The sequence below is a fragment of the Dreissena polymorpha genome, chromosome 5, assembly GCF_020536995.1.
Source record: "Dreissena polymorpha isolate Duluth1 chromosome 5, UMN_Dpol_1.0, whole genome shotgun sequence".
Taxonomy (NCBI): domain Eukaryota; kingdom Metazoa; phylum Mollusca; class Bivalvia; order Myida; family Dreissenidae; genus Dreissena; species Dreissena polymorpha.
This window is the reverse complement of record NC_068359.1, coordinates 23689632-23714621: the sequence shown is the minus strand read 5'-3', so window position 1 is coordinate 23714621 and position 24990 is coordinate 23689632. Positions and strand designations below refer to the sequence as shown.

At 36.3% G+C, this 24990-nt stretch overlaps 2 protein-coding genes and 1 long non-coding RNA gene across 3 annotated transcripts in view; 1 reads left to right on the top strand and 2 right to left on the bottom strand.

Annotated features, from left to right (window-relative positions):
* LOC127880886 (inositol-tetrakisphosphate 1-kinase-like) overlaps positions 1 to 19290 on the top strand; it is a 28105-nt gene extending 8815 nt beyond the window's left edge. Inside the window, exons 3-10 of the mRNA XM_052428362.1 lie at positions 462 to 587; positions 1883 to 2000; positions 3228 to 3326; positions 3607 to 3650; positions 4481 to 4643; positions 16556 to 16623; positions 16894 to 17062; positions 17998 to 19290. Of these exons, the coding sequence (XP_052284322.1) occupies positions 462 to 587; positions 1883 to 2000; positions 3228 to 3326; positions 3607 to 3650; positions 4481 to 4643; positions 16556 to 16623; positions 16894 to 17062; positions 17998 to 18098 (888 nt within the window). The 3' untranslated portion in view covers positions 18099 to 19290. The remainder of the gene's footprint in view (positions 1 to 461; positions 588 to 1882; positions 2001 to 3227; positions 3327 to 3606; positions 3651 to 4480; positions 4644 to 16555; positions 16624 to 16893; positions 17063 to 17997) is intronic.
* On the bottom strand, positions 6589 to 11218 carry LOC127880887 (uncharacterized). The gene is made up of 4 exons (XR_008049800.1): positions 10820 to 11218; positions 10171 to 10242; positions 9652 to 9779; positions 6589 to 8936 (listed from the first exon to the last, which is right to left on the bottom strand). It is a non-coding gene; the product is annotated as an uncharacterized LOC127880887 (long non-coding RNA).
* Positions 19291 to 19840: 550 nt separating the features above from the next.
* Positions 19841 to 24605, bottom strand: LOC127880885 (uncharacterized). Its single transcript, XM_052428361.1, has 5 exons — positions 23943 to 24605; positions 22616 to 22721; positions 22058 to 22216; positions 21131 to 21216; positions 19841 to 20737 (listed from the first exon to the last, which is right to left on the bottom strand). Exons 1-5 carry the CDS (start codon positions 24166 to 24168, stop codon positions 20361 to 20363), a joined length of 954 nt encoding a protein of 317 aa, XP_052284321.1. The 5' UTR covers positions 24169 to 24605; the 3' UTR covers positions 19841 to 20360.
* Positions 24606 to 24990: the final 385 nt, after the last annotated feature.

Sequence of the window (24990 nt, the reverse complement as noted above, 5' to 3'; positions counted from 1 at the left end):
CACCGTGAAATATCATTGATGTTAAGCGTTTGAAATGCTATTAACTTTAACATAAACGATTTATACAAAAGTGATTAAGTGTCGATTTATAGAACTTGAATTTTGTAAGAATGTATGAAAGCATCATATATAATTAAATGTATATTTAATGCGCATAATTTATTATGAATGTTTATGATCATTTAAAAATTCATTTGATACTGTCGATGTTTGAAAATGCTTGATATGAACATGTACACTTTGTAAACACAGGATAAGTACCTTACTAAAAAAATACTGATTTCAAGGCTGTTTTCTGTTCAAAGGGGAAACGTAATATGCGAATTTTGGTCATATGTTTTTAAATCAATGTATGGATTTTAGCATTAAAAAGTAAAATAAAAAAGTAAAAAAGTTTTTCATAAAATTATATTCACTTAAAAACGCTTACCTTGTTGTGAGTGACCTTGACCTATTTCCAGCTAGACCTTGAGACGCCATTGGAAGGTCAGGGACCGTTCCACATGATTCTTCACAAGTTCATTGACATTCTAGCTCTGTCACAACTTGGCTACGAGAGGGAACATCGATATATGAGAAATATTGAGGTACATGTTATAGAATGTGTAATGGAGCCTCGTTTCGGGAAAACTTGACCAAATGCATGTGCGTACAGTGTCGTCCCAGATGCCCGTAAAGTCCGCACATGGTAATCAAAGACGACGCTTTTCGCCTTCACTGGATTTGCGCGCAAAAGAGTCTTTCTAGAAAGCAAACATTCCGTTAAAGCGTTAAGAGATGTCCCTGATGCACCAGCGGATTGCACATGCTAACATGGAAAAACACTTAACGCACATGGATTTAGCCCCGTTTTCCCAGAACAAGGTGCATGTATGATCAACCATTAACAAATAAAGATGTTATTAACAATGGCAGCAAAAATTATCAATGTTCTAAGACCTTATTTTCTCCGTGAAACCGCCAAAGCTCTATAAAGACTGCCAGACGCACTGGTTTATCGAGTTGGAATCTGGTTAAAAATTTGATCTATTTGTGCTTAACACATTCTCAGGGTGAAGGATCAAAGGGGTTTACAGGTGTTTACGCGTAGGCTGGACATAATGAAAACACACCGTTAAGACCTTAATTTTGAAAATATCTCAAGTTATTGAAATATGTTTGCAAAAATCTTTGGTGCATAAAAGACCGTTTTCTTGCAGTTTGTGCCGATATCTTACGATTTAAGAATACATTGTTGAATATGTCTGAAATCGGTGCCAACATTTAACGTTGCGTGCAGTATAACCGTGTATATGATTGCTGTTACACTTCGAAATCTCACCAAGAACACAGATATTAAATAAAGTAATTCTGATGTATTTCACATTGCCATAAGTCGCATAAAAACTGTATTTTATTCACAAGTTGAAATTCTTCAGAAATATTGTTTTGAAATTTATTTGAAAAAGCATCACTTAACGGTGTATTTACATTCATTAACATCAATGTGTAAACCTCATAACGTCACGTGATCCTGCACCTTGATTCTTGCTTCCTGAGAATTTTCTAGTTTATTTTGTCAAACATTGTATCAGAAGGTTCCACATTTTTTTCCAGATATTTTATGTTTTCAGCTTGATGTGTTTGTCTGACAACTTTTTGCACTCCTATGTTATAACTGAATTCACTGTCTATTAATAAAAATATAGTTTATTTAGGTTCACATGTGTGAATAGAAATTCGGTTTTGAAAACTGTGTATTCTTTTTCGTAATATATAATATAATAGATATATACCCATACATATATTAATAACTGAAATCGGCCCTTTTTTTATTTTACTGAAAGTTTCTCATTATGCTGCATGAGTTATATTTGTATTCGTAAATCGGCTAAATCTTCAGGAGTTTATCAGCAGACGCCCGGACTGTATCATAGTGAACCCTCTGGATCGCTTGCAGCAGTTCATTGACAGGAAACGCCTGTTCAGAACGGTTCAGGAATGTTGTAACGAGAACACTGGTAAGGATACTATCATCGTCGTCAGCAGCAACCGCAGCACCACCAACATCAGTCCCAACGTCTTCAACCTAATGAACATTGTAAAAGTGCTCGTCATCATAGCATATTTATCATCATTTTATATTAACATCATTATACCCACATCGTCATGATAAACTTCGTCATCCTCAACATCATTATCATCATAAACATCATCGACTTTATCATCAGGAACAACATCATCATCACTGTCATTGATTTCCTCGTCATTTACGTCATCATCAATGACGGTTTTATCATGGATATCATCATGATTGAATCATCAACATTAACATGATCACCAATTAACATCATCATAGTTAATATCACCATTATGAACATAATTGTTATTAACACCATTAACATCCTCGTCATGAACATTGTTATCATGAATATCATCCTAATTAAAATAATCATAACTCACTAATGCGTCATGAGCATCATCGTATTTAAATTCATCATTATTAGCATCACTGTAAGTAGCATCATCAATACCAACCCTATCTTCATTAATATCATCAAAATTTACATGATCGTGATCAACATCAAGCTCATCTTTATTAACAGCATCGTCATTAACATCATCGTCATTAAAATCAACGACATTATCATAATCATCATCATATAGAGCATCGTCAATGACACCATCGTCATTAACCCCATTTCTAGTATTGCCTACTACTCAGCGGAAAAAAACATGCGGCGGTATTCTTATGTTTTTTTCGGTGTATAGTTGCTCTCTGAAAGCAGTAATGTGTCAAGATGTTAGACAATTTGTAAATTTTGGGTCGTGTGTATTAGCCAATAATTTAAGGTATGGATAATAACAAACAATAAAGCAAAATTACAGTAAATGCAATCTCTATATGTATTATGACATGTTTGTTAAAGATGAAATACAGTTATCATCGATGTTGTCGCAATGATTAATTACGTCCCTCTTAGAGGTCATATAAATGATCACTTCCGTTATCATAGGAACCGACAGATTTCAAACGAAACTTTGCTCCTATACCGTTAAGTTGATAAAGAAATCCTTTGTTTAACATCGACATATCTTTGGCAGATTCTGATGAGCACAACGATTTCTTTCCTTTTTAGAAGTGCTATTGATTGTATAGTATTATGAGCATTAAACTTATCACAAAAAATGCGATTGTTTAATTTCCCACGTGTTCTCAAAGTGACCTAAGGTCAAGTATGTTTCAGACACGGGAGTTTTTCTCCCTCCCTTTGCTGACCTCACAAGTAACGACGTTGACGGAAACCGAGCGAGGCTGATGGAAGCCAATGTTCGGTACCCTTTTGGTATGTTTCAGTTTCGTCAGTCCTTTTGTAGAATTTCAATTAACAATATATGTACGTGTTTTGGTCAACGACATAAAAGATTGTTTAAAGAATTTTAAAATGAATGCAAAGTGATTCGTAATTGTTGTTTCGTGTATCATTCATTCAATATTACGCAATGAAAGTGTATCGCGGTGCATATGATGGTAGGTTTTATGAAAATCCGCGCAATTCTTAAATATTACAGCGGCTGGGGATCGTGAATGTTAATGTCAACAGTTAATTATCTCTTTCATTTCAGTTTGCAAACCGGTCAATGCACATGGAACGGAAGACTGTCATATGGTAAGACACATTCATGCAACGAGGCAATTCGCTTTGAACAAAGACATTTTAGCTTTGCAAAGCAAATGTTTATCAGTTTGCAACGATGGTAATAACAGTATGAACTGGTAATATAAATCGAATCGGAAATGCGTGGGGTTTCATTCCTTAATTGGTCATCAGAGTTGGACTCCGTTTCCAAGTATTAGCTCGTTATAACGAGTGTAGTTAATATAAGTTTATATATGTCGCCGGGTGGTGAAAAGTGTGCAGCCAGTCCGGGACTCGAACCCGGGACGCCTCACAGGGTGAGTGCTCTTATGACTGAGCTAACCGGGTCGCTACACATCTGTCCACCAATCCAGCTTAAGTTCGGTAACGTGACATATACATTTTTTATTTGAGACAGATTACATCGAAAGCTTTTTGCTTATTCAGACACTCAATACGTCCGTTTCCTGGGTGGAACCAGTATGTTGTGTATTTTGAGAAGTTTTCAAGAACGACCCTTTCCGCTAAAACTGGATTTCTGCTTGGTAAAGACTTCCTGAAATCAAAAAATACAAATAAAACGAAGTGTCATCCCTGATTAGCCTGTGCGGACTGCACATGCTAATCTAGGACGACGCTTTACGCTTATGCATTAAGCCCCGTTATCCCAGAGCGTGGTTCATTAATTTATTATATCAATTGTTTGTTTATATCCATCATAATATTGTAAGTGGTATACAACTGTTAAAAGATTTAAAACGGGTCAAAATGTTCTCCCAGCTTACATGTAGCAGGTTTTCTGAAAGCTAGCATATTTACGACATAAGTCTGTCGAATGCTTATGAGGTGTTGCTATCCAGATGGCGATAGTCTTCAATGAGGCCGGCCTGTGTGACGTCACAGCGCCCTGCGTGGCTCATCAGTTCATCAACCACGACGCCACCTTGTACAAGGTGTTCAAGATTGGCCGGAAGCAGTACGTCATTCGGCGCCCCTCGCTACGGAATCTCTTTGTCGAAGACGGTGTGTTCGTGTAGGAACACTTTGAGTTGCTTTCTGAGTAAAGTGATCATAGTGCCTTGCGTAAATTGTCATCCCAGACTTACCTGTGCAGTCCGCACAACGTAATCAGGGACGACACATTTCGCTTGCATGGTATGTTTTATTTAAAGGAAAATTGTTCTTAGTGAAATTTCAGTTAAGGCAAAAAGTGCCGTCCCTGATAAACTTGTACAGACTGCAAATGCTAAGCTCGGACGACACTGTACGCACACTGTTCGCACATTCATTAAGCCCAGTTTTCCCATAAGACTCCAATACTAATGTGATTACATCATTGGCGGATATGGTGTCCGTCTAGCGACCGGGAGGTCTCTGATTCGATTGTTACTCGTCGAGCGTTCTATAGCTCTCACGACAGCAATTGATTTTAATAAACATAAGTTGGATATTATATCTGTAAGTCCCTGGAGGCCGTTTTATCAACAGATCTATCTTAGCGGATCTTATCTTAAATCCTTGACTTACGATTTCATTTACGATCCGCTAATACCCGTTTTATGAAAGCCGTCGTAAGTATCGAGTCGCAGCTAAGATTTTAGTTAAGCGTACGATCTGGAAAATCGCGAACCAGTCGAAAAACCTCACACGATTTCCCGCGTTTATGTCAAAAAAGCAAGATGGCCGACAACGTAAACAGAGGCAAGTAGTTAATGATAGTTATGATTTACTAATAGTAGTACTAAATGTAGGGATATCATGACTTATGTCTTCAAATATTGTAGCGTTTATGTCTGTCAATTTGTCTCGTAATTGATACTGAGTTTTTATTAAATTCATATCGTTATTTTACACCAAAGAATCGAAATGTTTTATGCATTTGTTTTATGTATTTATTTTCTAAATTCTAGTTGCAAGTACTGTTATAACGCAATCATATTTTCCGGCGTTTGGAACTCTCAGCCTTTGAAATGACAAATCGTTATTGTGTGTTTATATCTAATGTTTTTGGCAGAAGAGTATTCGAGTATCAATCAATACATTATTTCTATGCCCCACATTTGAAGAAAACAATTTATTTTTTATGTTTGTTTTTAGAGTAAATGTATCTCTCTTTTCAAGGAACATTCTAATCTTAGACATTTCCGCTTCTTTCGCTATATATTTGTTTTCGTACTTCTTCTTCTACTTCGTACTTATAATGAGAATGCTCCTCGAGTAGGGAGCGAACCCACGAACTCCCGATCGCTAGGCGGACACCTCATCCACTACACCACCGCGATAGTATATACGGATGCCTACTGTATATTTATTTTTGGCATAGAATTTGCTTTATTACCCAGTGTACATAGCTTTAGAATTAATTTTCAATGATTTTCAACAAACCTGAAAACTATCACTCAATTTCAGAGTGAACAGCATTTGATTGTGTCGCCCCAAGATAGACAAAGTTATCAAGAAATGGACGGATTTTAAGGTATATTAACAAATGAAATCTCATGACCCTTACTTACTAACTTACTCTTACCACAAAATGATTATAAAAAAATTCACAAGGTCAGTCACATGTAAGATTTTAAAAATGAAAGTTAGACTCGGAGCAAAAGGTTAATTTTGTACTTTGAATTATACATAAAAACATTTCTAATTAATTTGCACGGAATAATCATTAGGAATAATAATTGTTGTGTATTGTGTGTTTGCTGTTTTCTATTGACACATTCCAGTCCAGTTCATGTATGTAAATATTTTTTAACATATTATGACATATATTTAACATAATTATTTCTTATATTTAGGTTTTTGGTATCCATTCATCACTTTTTTCGTTCAACTGTGGAATGATTGAATTTGAACACTTTGTACTTTCTTTTCAGACGCACAACAACAACCATGTGTAAATGATGAGATCTCATCCATCACATCAGTTGAACAAAAGTTGGTAAGATAATTAATCAAGTACACAGTATAAAGTTAGCACATTTATTCGTGTAGGTGTGTCAATGTTACAAAACACATAAAATAAATAAGGTTTAACAACGTTATCATAATCACAAATTAATTATGTGACATAAATATCGTTATTTATTAAGTTACTTGGTTACAGATACATTTCAAATTGTAATAAATGCATAAATCAAAATATCTTTGTCATTGAATGTACATGTTTGCATGTATGACAGCTCATAAAGATCGATTGTCCATATTTATTAATGAATATTTATCGTTAGATAGAAGTAATTTCGCAAAATTCCAAAATAAAAACATTGGGCATACTTACATATGAGTCCCGCTTTGTGAAAAGGGGGTTTAATGCATGTGCATAAAGTGTCATACCAGATTAGCATGTGCAGTCCGCACTGGCTTATCAGGGACAACTTTCTGCCTAAACTGAATTTTTGCTAAGAAGAGTCTTTCTTAAAACGAAACATATAATACAAGCGGAAAGTGTCGTCCCTGATTGGCCTGTGCAGACTGCACAGGCAAATCTGGGACGACACTTTACGCACATGCATTAAACCCCATTTTCTCAGAGCGCGACTCATATTTAAAGTTATTATGGTGATTTATTAAATACATGTTATTTAAAAACAAGAAACCGTCGGAGACGGTTGATGCTCCCCAAAGTTGTTTTTTGTCACAATATTGCACTATATATTCAGATAAAAGGAAACGTTTTGAGGTCACAGTAGTTGGGGGGGACAATAATTTTTTATAGACAATTTCAAAGGGCCATAACTCTGTGAAATATCATCTGACCAGAATCCGCTGATAATATGCACATCTCCTCTTGGTCGTGAAGCTTTCCATAAAGTTTCATTGAATTCTGGTCATTAGTTGCTGAGAAATAGCCCGGACAAGAATTGCACTATATGTACAGTTAATGGAAAATTTCAAAGGGCCATAACTCTGTAATAAATCATCCGACCAGAACCCGCTGATAATATGCACATCTCCTCTTGGTAGTGAAGCTTAAAGTTTCATTGAATTCCGGTCATTAGTTTCTGAGAAATAGCCCGGACAAAAATTGTGCACGGACGGACAGACAGACGCATGGACAGACGAAGCGGCAACTATATGCTCCCCCCAAAATAAATTTTGGGGGAGCATAAAAAAGGTTAATCACATTTCACAATACCAATTGTAAAAATCAATTGAATATTATTTTTTTTTAGTAAATACAAAAAGGTTATTGTTTTTTACATGGACTTGTAGAAAATAAATTAACGAGTATACATAAGCTAAATAACATATTGGATTACTTATGTTATTTTACGAGTCATATTCATTCATATATAATCATTATAGGAAATCCGCGAAACAGCGCATGTGAGGCCCAGTCATTTGAGTCGGTAAGAAAAAATAGATGTGAGTTCCATGAAAATTAAAGATTAACTTATGAAGTGTAGATCATGAATGTGTAATAATGAATCAACAATCCATCTTAACATAAATGATACAATTCATTCTCAAGAATTTTTTATATGAAACTATTAGTTCCAACAGAACCTTGTCTGATGTGCAGTATACACAGTACATGCTCTTTAAAGAACAAACAGAAACCACATCTCTTTATGTTACAATGTTAACCTTTTATTTCATCACTTGTCTTACAAATACAAATTTTATTAACATAAAATGTATTTCATTTTCAGATAGTGTTCCACTTCATTGTTCCCTAGCTGTAGAGTTGTTGGAGAAAACCCTGTATTGTTATGTTACAAAGATAATTAAATAAAGGAGTAGAATTTATTTTCACTTTGTTATACTATAATGGAAACATATAATCATCGTACGCATTGCATAAATGAATATTGTAAAAAGTGTGTCTTTAATGAAACAAATCCAAAAAAGAACGGCAGAAATTGTCAATATCCACACATACAAAGATGTTGACAACACTTGACCGAAATGCAGCAGCTCATAGACAAGAAATCATTAACTTATTAAGTCATTTTGTATCATTAGCAGAAACATAATGACCATCTTTCATCAACAAAGAGTCAAATATTGAATATTAACACATGTCGCCGAACATAGACTGACCACAATGACTCACCTATAGCACTTCGTGCACATGTGAGCATAAAATAGCAACTACATAAAAAAGTTAATGATGTGTTGTCCATATAAGCTGCATTTTGGTCCTGTTGTGGACTGTGCACAACGTCATCCACTTCTTGTGCCTAAGTAAGTTGTTTAGGCAGTGGCACCTGCTAATCTATGCATAAGTTGTGCAGGCGCATTCATGCAGCCACTGCTTGACAGCACTCATCGAGTCTCATGAATAATTAACCGCCAGTTTTATGTAGACACCTGTCAATAGAGAATAACAATCAATATTAACTAGTGATTTAATTACAATATCCAATTTATTATCAAAACTAATGATTATTATGCATTTTATTTAATTGATTAACATCTTCAGATAATAATTAAATTTAAGACTAAAATGGGTAAAGAAATAAATTCATAAAACAAAATTTGCAATAATCTATGGCATCCATTTTTATCAACACATGCACGTGCATGGGAAAGCAACTTTAAAATCTGTATCAAATGTTTTTTAACTACATGTGTCTCCTTCACTGATGTCCCCATGTCACGTTGAGATACACAAACAAGTCCATCAGTCATTAAAAGACAAATTTCGTCAGTACAAACAACTTGTGTATATATGCTCAAAACTTGAAACACATTTGTGTACAGCTACAATTCATTAACACATTAAGGTCATTCAGCAGTTGCTGTTATGCAAAATCTATCCACAGAGGAACAGACAGACACAGAGGACGAACAGGTGCAATTCTTACGGCTTTCCACGGTGTACGTTTACTAAATTGTTATGATGTAGATGTGACGATTACAATTATGCTCTAAAGATTATTAAAGGCATAAAACATCACACTTTTTATCCAATATTTTGTGGGGAGATTTATTTTGTGCTTATTAAATGGTGTCTTATGTTGATTAACTCAATGTGTTTAACTGTTTTGAACTAAATAAACATACATGTAGTAAGTTTACATACCTAAATCTACTCTTTGGCAGTCCAAAAGCCCTATCAACCACAGTACACTTGACTGGGCATTGTTGTACCTATTGTTGATAGCCGGAGGCCCCCAGTAGGTGTCTCTTGTGGTTTTCTTCCAGAAAAGTCTAATAACAAATTTATAATAAGCTAAGTTTAAGTTGGAAAAATCATTGGTTAAACGGTTTATGAAGGTAGCTATAGGATGTTCGCAAGCTTAACTCAATCTTAAATTCATTTAAATTATAAATTTAACATTGATATGCATATTTTATGTGTTGATACAGTGTGTACACACATACAGAAATATAATTGAATCTTTTATGTTGTTGAAAGAAATTAAAAGTAAAATTATGTATGCACATTAAACACATTATATTTTAGTAATGTGCAATGCATTGATGTAAAAAATAAAATATTTGCATCATCATAACAGTAGTATTCCACTTTTTCCTAGCCAATACTAGCCATAATCCCTCTAATGGTATATCCATAAAAGCTCATTATTTATTGTCATACCTTCAAACCACGGACAAAGACAGAGGCGTCGTGTGTGTTGACCCAAGCCATTTTGACACAATCTCAATGAACCTGCAAATAAACTATACTTTAATATGTTAAATGTGTTTCACTAACTTTGTTGAATGATTGGGGCATCTATTTAATTCACATGTTTTATGATTTAACACTATTAGTTAAGCCACTTCTGACTGACAAGTGACATTGTCATTTGGCAAGAGCGTAACTAGATCAGAATATAACTTTGCTACCTTGCATCTCACCGTGCAGTGTGAGATATATGTTGCTCAGCTACTGTATATATTACTGTACAATTCATAAATCTAATATTGACAGAGCATTGATATTTAAATGTTGGGATTGCAAAGTTTATGCCTTATAATCGTTGGGGAAGATATTGCAGACATTATACAGTGCATTATTTATTATTCATTAGATAGAAAAAACTTCAAAACTTTTCGCGCAAAAGGCACATCAGGATATTGCGTCGACAACTAACTTGTATATCAGCGTCCGAAATGTGAAATATCCGAATGCTAATTCACCCGTTAACATTCAATATTTAATGACAAATGAACTGTTTTACTTCAAAAGAAGCCATAAAACATTTGTTTTGATAAAAATTGAATAAAGATGACTAAATACTTACCTATTTAACGAATTAATTATCCAAACATCACAAATTTCATTTCCCTTGGACGTTTAATGCAGAGAATGATATAACGAATATATTTAACGTTATCAAACATAAATACGTCCAATAGTATCAATATTTCTCCATCACGGAGATCGCTAAATCCTTTCTTTCTCGAAACATTCTCATCTCTCTTGGTTGACCAACGTTTTAAGCGCGTGCAGCCGCCATGTTTACGAAGGTTTACGAACGCTAAGAGTGGTCTTACCCAGTCGTAGCTTTAAGCACAAATCTTACGACATCTTAGCTGCGATTTCTTTGATAAAACGGTACGCAGTACTTACGATAAGCGTACGACAAAATCCTACGAATCTTACGTAAGATCACGCTAAGATCTGTTGATAAAACGGCCTCCTGGCTATCATTGCAGTGTAGCTCAAGTTATAAGGTTTTTACTATATATATATCTAATCTTAAGCTACTTCGAATCGATATATAGATATACATGTTGTTATAGATATATGGATATACATGTTGTTATAGATATATAGATATACATGTTGTTATAGATATATGGATATATGGATGGATGGATGGATGAATGGATTATTAAGTTAGATTCGATTAGACAGACAGACAGGCGGACAGACAGACAGACAGATTGATAAGTAGATGCATTCTAATTTAACTAAGCGAACATAAGCAAAAATACCAGCGAAGCACTTCGGAAATGTTGAACAGGCATTATAAAATGGGTTGAATACCAGAGAATGACTTGGTCTTAAGCTTACCTGAGCACAACGCGCATTTTTGGCTATTTTATGGTAACAATTTGTCAAAGTGCGTAATCAATTTTAGCTCGTTATCGCACTAGAGTCCATATTTTTCATCCAACGTTATGAAACTGCCGCAGAATATTTATCATTAAAATCTATAGGCTGTGTTGGAAACGGGGTAACGTGCGTCCAAAAACAAGGTCAACCGAAAAAATTCGCGGTATCAATTAAGATGCTATACATATGACTCAAACTGGATGAAACTCGGCCATAATGTAAATCTTGACAGCATATAGACCAAGTTCAAGTCTGGGTCATGTGCGTCCTAAAACCAGTTCACCTGGTCGAATCTTAAAAAAATCGTTACCACTGTAGAGGCCACATTTATGTCTCAATCTTGATGCCACTTGGTCAAAATGTATAAATTTACAATATCTAAGCCAAGTTTAAATCTGCGTCACGTGTATTCAACAAGGTCCCCCGGTCAAATCAAAAATAAATGCAGCATGTATAGGCCTCATTTATGACTTAATCTCAATGGAACTTTGTCAGAATTGTTATCTTGACAATATATAAGCCAAGTTTTATTCTGGGTAACGTGTGTCCAAACACTAGGTCATTAGGTCAAACAACGATAAAAAAACTTGTTTGCACTTAAGAAGCCACATGTATGACTCAATCTGGACGAAACTAAGACAGACTACTAGTCTTACACTTCACACTATCTAGGCCGAGATCGAATCTAGGTCATATCATGTGAACAAAAAAAACTAGGCCTGCTTATCAAATCTTAGAAAGACATTGTTACTACTATAAATCCACATAAATCGCTCAATGTTCATGTATTTTTACAATATCTTTGTCACGTGGGTCCAAAAACTACGTCAATTCAACAATTTGTTTACCTGGAACTCATATAACGGAATAGGGCAATCATTGCCCTCTTGTTAATATATTTTATTAAAAAATCCATCTTTTTTCAACAGAACAAATAATAATAGGGAGATCAGTCAATATTATCGGAATAAAATAAATGATAGAGAAATGTATTTTTATTTGAAAAGGGTAATTTACCTGGGACACTAATTTTCTACTTACAAATATGTTTAAGTAATTTAAAATTTTAAAGGTCGGGATACTTAGGGCGTTTATATTAAGTATGTTTTTATGCCCCCAGAACATAGGTTCTGGGGGCATATTAAAATCGCACCGTCCGTCAGTCAGTCAGTCAGTTAGTCCGTCCGGATTAGTTTCCGCTCAATAAGTCAAGCAATTGTCATCAGATCTTCACCAAACTTCATGAAAATGTGTAAGGCAATAACATCTGGGTCAAGTTCGATAATCGGCCTATTTGACTTAGACACTCCTGAGTTACGGCCCTTATATCATCGTAAAATTGGTTTTTTTCTCGTTTCCGCTCAATAAGTCAAGCAATTTTAATCAGATCTTCACCAAACTTCATAAAAAGGTGTAAGGCAATAGTATCTGGGTCAAATTCGATAATCGGCCAATTTGACCCAGACACTCCTGAGTAATGGCCCTTGAATCATCGTAAAATAGGGCTTTTTCTCGTTTCTGCTCAATGACTCGAGCAATTGTCATCAGATCTTCACCAAACTTCATGAACATTTGTAAGGTAATAACATCTAGGTCAAGTTCGATACTCGGCCAAATTGAACCACACACTCCCGAGTTACGGCCCTTAAATCATCGTATTTTTTTTTCTCGTTTCCGCTCAATAACTTAAGCAATTGCCATTGTATTTTTACCATACTTCATGAAAATGTGAAAGGCAATAACATCTTGTTCAAGTTCTATAATCGGTCAAATTTATCCAGACACTCCTGAGTTACAGCCCTTGGATAATAAAAAATTGCGTTTATTCTCGTTTACGCTCAATAACTCGAGCAATTATCATTGTATTTTTACCATACGTCATGAAAATGTGAAAGGCAATAACATCTAGGTCAAGTTCTATAATCGGCCAAATTGACCAACACACTCCTGAGTTACAGCCCTTGGATAATCGAAAAATTGCGTTTATTCTCGTTTACGCTCAATAACTCGAGCAAATGTCAAAGGAGCTTCGCCTACATCTAGGTCAAGTTCGATAATCAGCCAAATTGACCAATACACTCCTGAGTTACGGCCCTATAATCATCGAAAAATTTGAGTTTTTTCTCGTTTCTACTCAATAACTCGAGCAATTGTCATCGGATCTTCACCAATCTTCTTGAAAATGCGTTAAGCCATAAAATCTAGGTCAAGTTCGATAACCAGTTAAGTTGACCTGGGCACTTAAGAGTTACGGACATTAATTTAAAGCAAAATTGCCTTTTCCCATTATTGCTCAATAACTCGAGCATTTGTTCTTGATCTTTTTATGCCCCCAGAACATAGGTTCTGGGGCATATTAAAATCGCAATTTCAGTCAGTCAGTCAGTCAGTCAGTTAATTAGTCAGTCCGGATTAGTTTCCGCTCAATAAGTCAAGCAATTGTCATCAGATCTTCACCAAACTTCATGAAAATGTGTAAGGCAATAACATCTAGGTCAAGTTCGATAATCGGCAAAATTGACCAATACACTCATGAGTTATGGCCCTGGATTCATCATAAATTTTGTTTTTGTTTTTCTCGTTTCCGCTCAATAACTCAAGCCATTGTCATCAGATCTTCACCAAACTTCATAGCAATTTGTAAGGCAATAACATCTAGGTCAAGTTCGATGATCGGCCAAATTGACCCAGACACTCCTGAGTTACGAACCTTGAATCATCGAACAAATTGCGTTTTTTCTCGTTTCCGCTCAATAACTCAAGCAAATGTCATAGGATCTTTGCCATACTTCATGATAATGTGTCAGATCATAAGATCTAGGTCAAGTTCGATAATCGGCCAATTTTACACAAGCACTCCTGAGTTACGGCTCTTGAATCATAAAAAATTGAGTTTTTTTTATCGTTTCCGCTCAATAACTCCACTAATTGTCATCGGATCTTCACCTACCTCTATAAAAATGTGTAAGGCAATAAAATCTAGGTAAAGTTCAATAACTAGCCAAATTTACACAGGCACTTCTGAGTTACGGCCCTTGAATCATCAAAAAATTGCGTTTCCGCTCGAAATATGCTCAAAACTTCTATGTCGCTTCAGATTTAACCTTCATATTTGGTATGCATGTGTATATGGACAAAGCCTTTCCATATGCACATAAATTTGACCCCTTTGATCTTGACCTTGAACTAAGGTTCCGCGTTTAGGTTTCGAAATCTGTGTTTAGGTTTCAAGAAGCGTTTTGGGGGCATATGTCTTCCGATGGAGACAGCTCTTGTTTAATACATGTAAATATATAATGGTGATTATTGTTACGACAGTTGTCATGCTTATCTGGCAATAACAATGCCGTTTTTTAGATACATGCAATTATACCCCAATTACCATTGGTAATTTGGGCAACATAGGAGTCACTTTGTCTGTCAGTCTGTCTGTCTGTCTGTCTGTCTGTCCCGAAATTTCATCCGATCTTCACCAAACTTGGTCAGAAGATGTATGTAGATGATGTCTAGGCCACATTTGAATATAGGTCATGCCTGGTCAAAAACAAGGTCACGGGGTCACATAGTGCGTTTTTAACCGAAAGTTTGTCCGGACCATAACTATGTCATTTATTGTTAGATTTTAAAATGACTTTGCACATTTGTTCACCATCATTTGGACGGTGTGTCGCGCGAAAGAGCTACGTCGATATCTCCATGATCAAGGTCACACTTTAAGTTCAAAGGTCAAACGCTTGTCCGGGCCATAACTTTGTTGTTTATTGTAAGATTTTTAAATCATTGGCACATTTATTCATCATAATTGGACGGTGTGTGGTGCGAAAGAATTACGTCGACATCTCCAAGTTCATGGTCACACTTTGAGTTCAAAGGTCAAAAATGGCCATAAATTAGCATGTCCGGGCCATAACTATGTCGTCCATTGTGACATTTAAAAATCATTGGGCACATTTGTTCACCATCATTGGACGGTATGTCTCGCGGAAGAATTACGTCGATATATTCAAGGTCAAGGTCACACTTTGAGTTCAAAGGTCAAAAATGGTCATAAATGACCTTGCCCGGGCCAAAACTTTGTCGTTCGTTGTGAGATTTTAAAATCATTTGAAACATTTGTTCACTATCATTGGACGGTGTGTTGTGAGAAAGAATTACGTCGATATCTCCAAGGTCAAGGTCTTATTTGGAGTTCAAAGGTCAAAAGTGGCCATAAATGAGCTTGTCCGGGCCATAACTTTGTCGTTCATAGTGAGATTTTAAAATCCTTGGGCACATTTGTTCACCATCATTGGACAGTGTGTTGCGCGAAAGAATTACGTTGATATCTCCAAGGTCGAGGTCACACTTTGAGTTCAAATGTCAAAAATGGCCACAAATGATCATGTCCGGGCCATAACTATGTCGTTCATTGTGATATTTTAAAATAATTAGGCACATTTGTTTACCATCATTGGACGGTGTGTCGTGCGAAAGAATCACACTGATATCTCTAAGGTCAAGGTCACACTTTGAGTTCAAAGGTCAAAAATGGCCATAAATGAGCTAGTCTGGGCCATAACTATGTTGTATATTTTGAGATTTAAAAATCATTTAGCTCTTTGTTCACAGTCATTGGACGGCGTGTTATGTGAAAGAATTCAAGAGTTCAAAGGTCAAAATGGCTATAAATGATAATGGCATAATAATTCTTAAAAATCGCCATAAATTAGATTCTCTTGTTTTGTGAAGACATCATGCAAAATCGTCTGTGTCAATGCGGCACGTGGGGGTATACGTCACGTCTGTGACAAAGCTCTAGTTAAAAATATGCCAATGGCAATGACACTCTGGATGAGCAGACGATTTCTCTTACGGAGGAGTCCGGAGATAGCCGATGTACTAGTATTACGATTGTGACAATGAGTGATCTTGTTCACAGGTCAGACTACAGTATTTTTCAACACCCGAGACGTGAGCAAAAAGCACTCCGCTCATCTGCTGACAAAAGTATAAAGTTTTATATTTATAAATATTGTTTATCTTTGCGTCAGATTTTTACGAAGGGGTCATTCGTGTACAAGTAATTAACATCCGCGTCACGTTTAATTCGAAATTCTATTCAAATAAAGCGTTGGATTCAGAGAACATACACTTGTTGACGTTTAGATTACCGTGTCATTAAAAAAATAATCTTCAAAACATGAAGAACTGAATAATGCATGGTCTCTTAGATGATTTATAGATCATAAAATTGTTGCTTGCTCCACCTTTATTCAGCCAGAACCTTCTTCGTCTGAAAGTGCTCCATTAGCGCCCGAAGCGTACAAACTAGACGTCTTTTGCGAAGCGTTACGTCAGAAACTGGGCGTCGACATGTTTGGCGTTGACGTCATAGTGGACCGCGATACCCACAGATGCGCTGTAATTGACGTGAACTTCTTTCCTGGTAAGATTTGTTTTACAATAATCAGCTATGGGTGATTGGTTAATTTTTATATATTTTCATTGTATTCATGTTTCGTATGAGCCTCGCTCTGAGAATACTGGGCTTTATGCATGTGTGTGAAATGTCGTCCCAGATTAGTGTGTGCAATCCGCACAGGCTAATCAGGGACAACACTTTCCGTCTAATTTCGATTTTCGAGGCTTTCTTAACACGAAAAATAACGTAAAAGCGGAAAGTGTCGTCTCTGATAAGCCTATGCGGAATAAACAGGCTAGTCTTGGACGACGCTAAACGCGCATGTATTAAGTCACAGAACGCAGACCATTTTCATTCATCGTATTTTTATGTGACGTTAGTGCATGATGAACTCAGCATACTGGATGTTCATGGTTTGGGGTCATTTGTGACTGGCCAGTTCTTCATTGTTGGGAGGTAGAGTGATGCTACAAAAATTATAATTGTAATTACGCTTTTTAAAAGTAGACAGTGACGCTACAGTTGGAAAAAATGCGCTTACGTAAGTGATACACACGCCAATGACAGAAGTGGTATTTAACAAATACATGTGTAGAAAAAGAAGAGAAAACCCGAGGTTTTGTCATAGCCAGCTCGTCGTGTCATGTCGTCCGCCGTCCGCGTCGTGCTAAAACCTTAACATTGGCTCTAAAATCAAAGTGCTTCCACCTACAACTTTGAAACTTCATATGTAGATGCACCTTGATGAGTTCTACACGCCACGCCCATTTTGAGGTCACTAGGTCAAAGGTCAAGGTCACTGTGACCTCCAAAAAAATATTCTGACAAGCTTTCATTTATTCAAAACTGCACCCGTAGCCGAGCTTGGCACCCGTTATGCGGTGCTCTTGTTTCATGTCACATCTAATGCTTTTCAAGTTACATCTCATACTTTTCAGGTAAAATCTGATACTTTTCAGGTTATAACGAGGTAGAGACGTTTTTCGCAGATCTCTTGGAGTATTTAAGCTCCTTATTCGCCCGACAAAAACAAGACCTGCCAACCGCGGAAATGCCATAGACGCTCCTATAGGACGTGTTGTGTGTGGACAAGTGTTGGAGCTTCCATAGAAGCCTCGTTCTAGAAAAACTGGGCTTAATGCATGTTCATAATGTGTCGTCATAGATAAGCCTGTGCATTCCGCGTTTTTAATCTAAAATGGCATGTACTGTATAAAATGATAGAAAGGTGGCATTATACTTTTTTTCAAATAAAATATACCCTTAATTCCACTTAATTTTTAAAAGCAGTAAAATAATATATAAGTTCTAAATTATTGGGTTATAAATATTTGCAACTTGATCCGTGCTAAAACGCAGTTATATTACACGCATTACTATAACTTTACCGGGCGCTATTTATATAAAAAAAAATCTGCATATTAATCATCGATATCTGTGTGGTAAAGAACGTTCAATACTATTATACGATATATACTGCAACACGGTTGACTCGCGGTACTTGAGGACTATTCTCTTGCGTCTGGAAACGATCATCATATATCACATAAATGATTTAAAGGACAATCAAATTTAACTTAACTTTATTGGAAAACTGCCTTTTTATGACGAAAATCCTTCAATATAAACTGCCGTAGAAACAAATCCAACACCACTGTCCGCCATTGTTGTTTATTTTTTCTCCCGGTTTATTCGCGGTAAATAGGTTAAACAGCACCAATTTTATATTAAACATGAATAATCAAAGCTCTGGCATATCATTTAAAGTAAAAATCAATAAGTTATATAACAATTTAAATATATGGAATTTAAGACATCAAATAAAATAAATAGCACAGTTATTTTCAAGCAATGTCGTATTGTTTCGTTACGACAATTAACTGAACTATAAAAATTTAAATATTGTTAAAGTCTGAGTTTTATGACATTTAATTACAAAAACATCGCTTCCAATCTGTAGCTAGAGATGTTTTCTGTCAGATTTGATAAGAAGGGCATGCAGGTTTGTTTATTAACAAAATCCAGAGGGCGCCAATGATATACCGCGACTCAACCTGACGGGCGAGTTAACCGGGTTTGAGTATATTATATATTAATTTATAAAAAAAGTAAGTATAACTTGTAATAATTTTGCTATTACTATTTCGCCTGTTAAGAAATTCGGAAATGTAGTTTATATTGTGTACTTTTTTATTTTTGTATATTTTTTTATATATTTATTCTTTTTTAAAGTCAATAAAGGTGTCATCACAGCCCAGCGTTCACCAACATTGTTGCATACAAGTCATAAAATGTGTCATCCTAGCCATGAGTTATTGCTTTGTCTTGCGCATAAGACACATCATTTGGTAGATAATACGCCTTTGACAAAAAAACGACATAACATCTTACACATGGAGTTCAATCAAGATAAATATTGGTTAATCGAAGGTAACGCTATTAAAATCTTATCATTTTTTAATTGACTTGTTGATGATTGTGTTAAATCAAATAACGTTTTCTTTTGATTTGTTAAATTGATTCAAAGTTTTAGTTTTTGCGTGCGTGCGTGTGCATGTGTGTGTGAGTTTATTTTTAATGGAGTGGTAATTCTCTCTTCTATGTTTTATTAATAGTCAATTGAAAATGCATAGGTTGTGTACTGTTAAACACGTACTGACTGTCTTCGACATATGATATGTTTACAGTTAACACACGCTTAGTTCGTTCACCAAATCAAACACATTTGGTTTTGTTTTGCCCCATACATCATGATGCATTTGCTTTGGCGCGATTCGGAAAACGATAATATACATTTCTTTAATGCTTTATTTACACATTGTTTACCTTGACATCTGCTAAAAAAGCGTGTCTGAAACAAAATTGATCTAAAGAAAACAACAGCACACACCAAAGTGCGGTGCAACATAGTACGCTAGCTGGGCTGTTGTCGACAACATTTTACTAGCTGCTCCCTTGACATCTGTGTCTTCAGCGTATGTAGCCAAAAATATATTTACACATTTATGCCTAGCGTCTAGAAAAAAGGCCTTGGCAAACAGCGTAGACCCAGATGAGACGCCGCATGATGCGGCGTCTCATCAGGGTCTGCGCTGTTTGCTTAAAGGAATTTCTGTAAGAAATATTCTAAAAATAGAAATAAATATACCAGACATCCCTAATATTGGAAATAAATTGATCCAATTTAGAAGGATGGGAGAGTCTACTAGGCATAAATGGGTTAAACGTAGCTGTAATTCGTTATGCATCTGACACAGACAAACTAGACCAAAGTAATTGACCCACATTATTTAGTAAATGAAGGACTTGGCATAATTTCCTCTCAATGGTGGATGCTATGATCATGGTCCGGATGTCCATGATCGTGGATGGTCAACGGGCGTCCCAGGCCACTTCCGGGCATCTCCGCTAGCGAATCCAGCGTGATATCTGTGAGAGTCAGACCAGCGTCATGGCCGGAACCCGTAGCATGACCTTTGCCCACCAAGGAGCTGTCATTCTTTGAATGAGCCTGATTGGCTGCGACCGTTTGGTCATTGACCAATGGCGTTGGAGTATTTTGACTATTCTTAGTCACGCCCGGTTTGTCATCTGACCCCGCGTCCTTTGCGTTGCGCTGCTGCTGCTGCTGATTACGAATGTACTGCAGCCACTGGTACCAGGCCGCGGTTTCGCTGGATAGAGCCGGAGAGAAATGGCCTGAAACCGATCACGCAAATATGTGCAAGTAAGTAAGAATACTTAGAGAAAATATATAAAATGAACAAGTACAATAACGTTACATTTACTTTTACTTCATATTGTTGAAGAACTGAATTTATCTTGAAACATAACCGCCATGAAGTGATCAATGTAAAACAAAAATGTTTGAACAACTTACAATTAGTTCGAAATTGTTTTAGTCCTAATTAATGTTCTATTGTTAAGTACGCATGAGTGACATTGTAATGTTCATTGCATAGGTATTCATTTTTTCTGAGATCAATATCTGGGCAGGGTATCTTTATCTCAATCCCGCGTTTGTAGTCGGGTACCGCTAAATCCCGCTTAAAATGCAGCTGTAGTTTTCACAAAAACCCGACCCATACGTACCTCCGACGGTCGGATAACCGACAGGATTGATTTGTGGAGATCGTACATCCGTCCAATACGTGTTGTAGTCTAGGACACCAGTCCCCCTGAAAGTATACAAAACAAAACACCGTGACTGGTTGTTTTTTCTGATACATGGATTGCGTTTTGATTAACGCTCGCGTGTGCCATTAACCCATTTATGCCGAGTGGACTCTCCCATCCTTCCAAATTGGATCAATTCATTTCCAAAATAAGGATGTCTAGTATATTTATTTCTATTTTAAGAATATTTCTTACAGAAATTCCTTTAAGCAAACAGCGTAGACCCAGATGAAACGCCGCATCATGCGGCGTCTCGTCTGGGTCTACACTGTTTGCCAAGGCCTTTTTTCTAGACGCTAGGCATACATGGGTTAATACAATTATGAAGTTTTCGTTGGCTTGGGACACTACAATATGCGCTTACATTTTTACAAAATCAAACGTCTTCAAATAGATTTCAAAATTCCTCAATAAAAGAAAAACAATCCATCGTTTTCATTCAGCTTTGTTATTACTTAAAAAAAATTGTATAAATAACGACATGCAGCGTAAGGGGGAGCGGCATTCGTCACTTCCGTGGTCGCAGAATCCTTAACTTATATACCGGTAGCTATGTGTGAGAGTGGGAAAATGTGTCGTTCTAATTTAAAACGAATAACGTCAATGTGTCTCTTTAACAGTGGTGCATGTCAACTTTTAGGAAGCAGGTTACATGGTCGCCATGACTCAGTGGATATGGTATCCGTATAGCGATCGGGAGGTCATGTGTTTGACCCCCACTGAGAGAGCGTTCTTTACACAAAGGCACCAATAACTGGTTCAGGAAACAGAATCGATAGCGTGTCAAGAGCATTTTGCTTCCCATGCAATCGAGCTACAGTAAATACATTTAAACGAACTCACAGGAACTGCAGCGGTCCCGGATTCCATTCTTCCGGTGCCACCCAGACGACCGTCACTGCGCGATGGGTGCGGCTATTGGTGTGCGTTACCCCGCCGGCCCTCCAATTTCTGGTACTCTCGCAGACGGAGGGCTTCTCGTCCGAAGTCAAGTTTTCGAATCTGAATATTAATACCAATAATTACACTTGAAAAAAAGCGATGTATGATTTCAGGAATATGCGCAAAAGTTTATCTACAAAGGCTGAAAGCACTCTGAAGGAAATCGCTGTTCCTTTACGGCGAAAGAAAATGTATGTAGTTTGTTTTGCATGTGCCTTTTATAAGCCCGAACTGTCAGCCATGATATTTAAAGTTCAAAATGCATGCAATAAAGCACACACAGAACAAAATGAGAAAAAACAACTCGTACTAAATAAGTAAAGGCGACCGTAGTTCGATCATCGATATCAGCTGACGCCCATAGCGTAAATGTATGTAACTGATAAGTGCATGGATGTACTGGCAAATTAAATATTCTCATTACAGAACAATTGTCTAGAAATTACTAGACGTGCATACCGTCCATAAGAGCGTCTGCGCAGGTCCCGGATGTTGATGTCGGCTTGAATCGCCTGCAGGAAGAATCCTCTGATTGGTTGGTTTGATGTTTCTGAGTACAGCGTCACTAAAACATGTGTGAATGTTTCACATCAATATATTTTTTGATAAGGTTCAAACACATTATTTTATAATGAATATTCACTTTATGTACATTTCAATCGTACATAACATTTTAACTTCTCTTTATTTTTCTAACAATTGCCCAGTATACATGTCAGCCAAGCGCGCGATGCTTAAATTCCTACATCAGGATGCAGGAACGTAGCTTTATGGGGTTCACAAATGGATGTTAATGTCAGTAAAAGTAGCTTTTTTATATAACTTTTGAAAACATTTTTCTTAAGGTTTTCAACTAGTGCACGAAAAGAAAGTTTTTTATGAGGTTTATGGCAATGTGAAAAACATAAGAATTATTTTATTTAATGAGCCTGTGATCTTGGCTAAATTCGATAATTTGAGAGAAAAGCAATACCACTATACAATGTTACACTGTCCATGAACATAACATGAAAACAAAGACTACAAAATATTATCCTTAAATTGTATGTAAACGGCGCGCTTGTTAGTTATTTTAAAATTTGAGATATTTGTGCCCACGAAGACATACAGTGTCCGAAAACACATTCAGTTTTCAAAAACAATATAATAATACAGCCCTTCACTGCAAGGAAATTCATCCCTAGGTGTACAATGTACATTGACTTAATAAATTTACTGTATATTATGAGAATGTAACAACATGGACATGTGTTGATGATACGTATTGTCCCCTACGGAGGGAACTTATGGTTTGCGCTCTGTGTGTCTGTCTGTCTGTGAGTCTGTCTGTCACATTTTTCTGGATCCTGCAATAACTTCAAAAGTTCTTCATATTTATGTCTGAAACTTGAAACATGGATGAATGGCAATAAGGACATTATGCACGTCATTTCATTTTGTTCTTACGTCAACAAATTTGGTTGCGATGGCAACAAATAAAAAATGACAATGGTGGAGCCGGTAGGGGACATATATTGCTTAACAATAGTCTTGTTTTATTTATTTTCTTATTAAAACGTACACACAAAATACACCATAAATATTATAATATATTTTCGCATGTACATGCTGTCAATAGTATAACAAAATGCAGCAATTAATGTGATTTGGATGATAACATATATCACGCAACATTATTCAATTTCAAAGTATGCATGTACATTCTTACAGCTTTTATATAAATTAGAAAGTTGAGTAACAATCTACAAATTTAATTTCAATCTATTCAAAATATGTAGAAGTGTACCTCTTATTCGATCGCCGGGGTTAAATGTAGTCGATTCTACCCTTATCCTGTAGGGGTTGGACCCCGGGGACTGTGGCATGATGACCCCCTCGTGCGTGGCGTTGATTGCACGTGTGTGGAAGGTCGATGGGTCCTTGCACGAGAAGTCCGGGGCGCCCGTGCTGAATCCTTGGCAGACGGCCAACAAGCCTATCGCGAATACTTGCAAACGTAACGCCTTTGCCATTTAAAAAAATTTAAACTGTCGTTTATGTTCTGCTAGGTTGAATAATTGCTGCTATATAAGCATGCAATTTTCGAATCTCGCCGGAAGCAGTATGTTTGAACCTGTTCACTTGAACTCTTTCTTTTTGCGGCGCGATCTGGATAAATCTTTCTTAATGTATACTATAATATGTCTTGTACATGCTGCACCGTAATCCAGTCATCCAGAGTGTATACAATTTTTACAATCTTTAATTACATTTATAACCTCTGATTTACAATTATCGATGCCGTATCATTGTATTTAAAGTTAAATTCCAGAAAATATGTTAATATGTATGACTTCCGAGACGAAATTTCATTATCTCTCCTTTTTTGTACGTGAACGTTCGCACATAATTTCACGCTTCTACAGTGTACTATGCCCATCCAACGTTTAATTCTGATGGATCGGGCACGTTAACGTTATTCAGTTGCAAACAATAATAACTGCATTAAACCTTTCACGATTTGAGGTCAACAACTATGATGAAACCAATTGTACTGTTGGTCTTTGTTCGGCTAGCAGGTCACTCATTGTGTAATATATTCTGTTCTGTTCTTTAAAGGGGCCTTTTCACGTTTTGGTAAATTGACAAAATTTTAAAAAGTAGTTTCAGATTCGCAAATTTATCGTTTTGGTTATGCTATTTGTGAGGAAATAGTAATACTGAACATTTACCATGCTCTAAAATATCCTTTATATGCATCTTTTGATGATTTGAAAACCTGAAAATTATTAAGCGTTGCAACGCGAAACGAATAAATAAATTGGAAAGTTCTGTTATCGTTAATTATTGGGAAA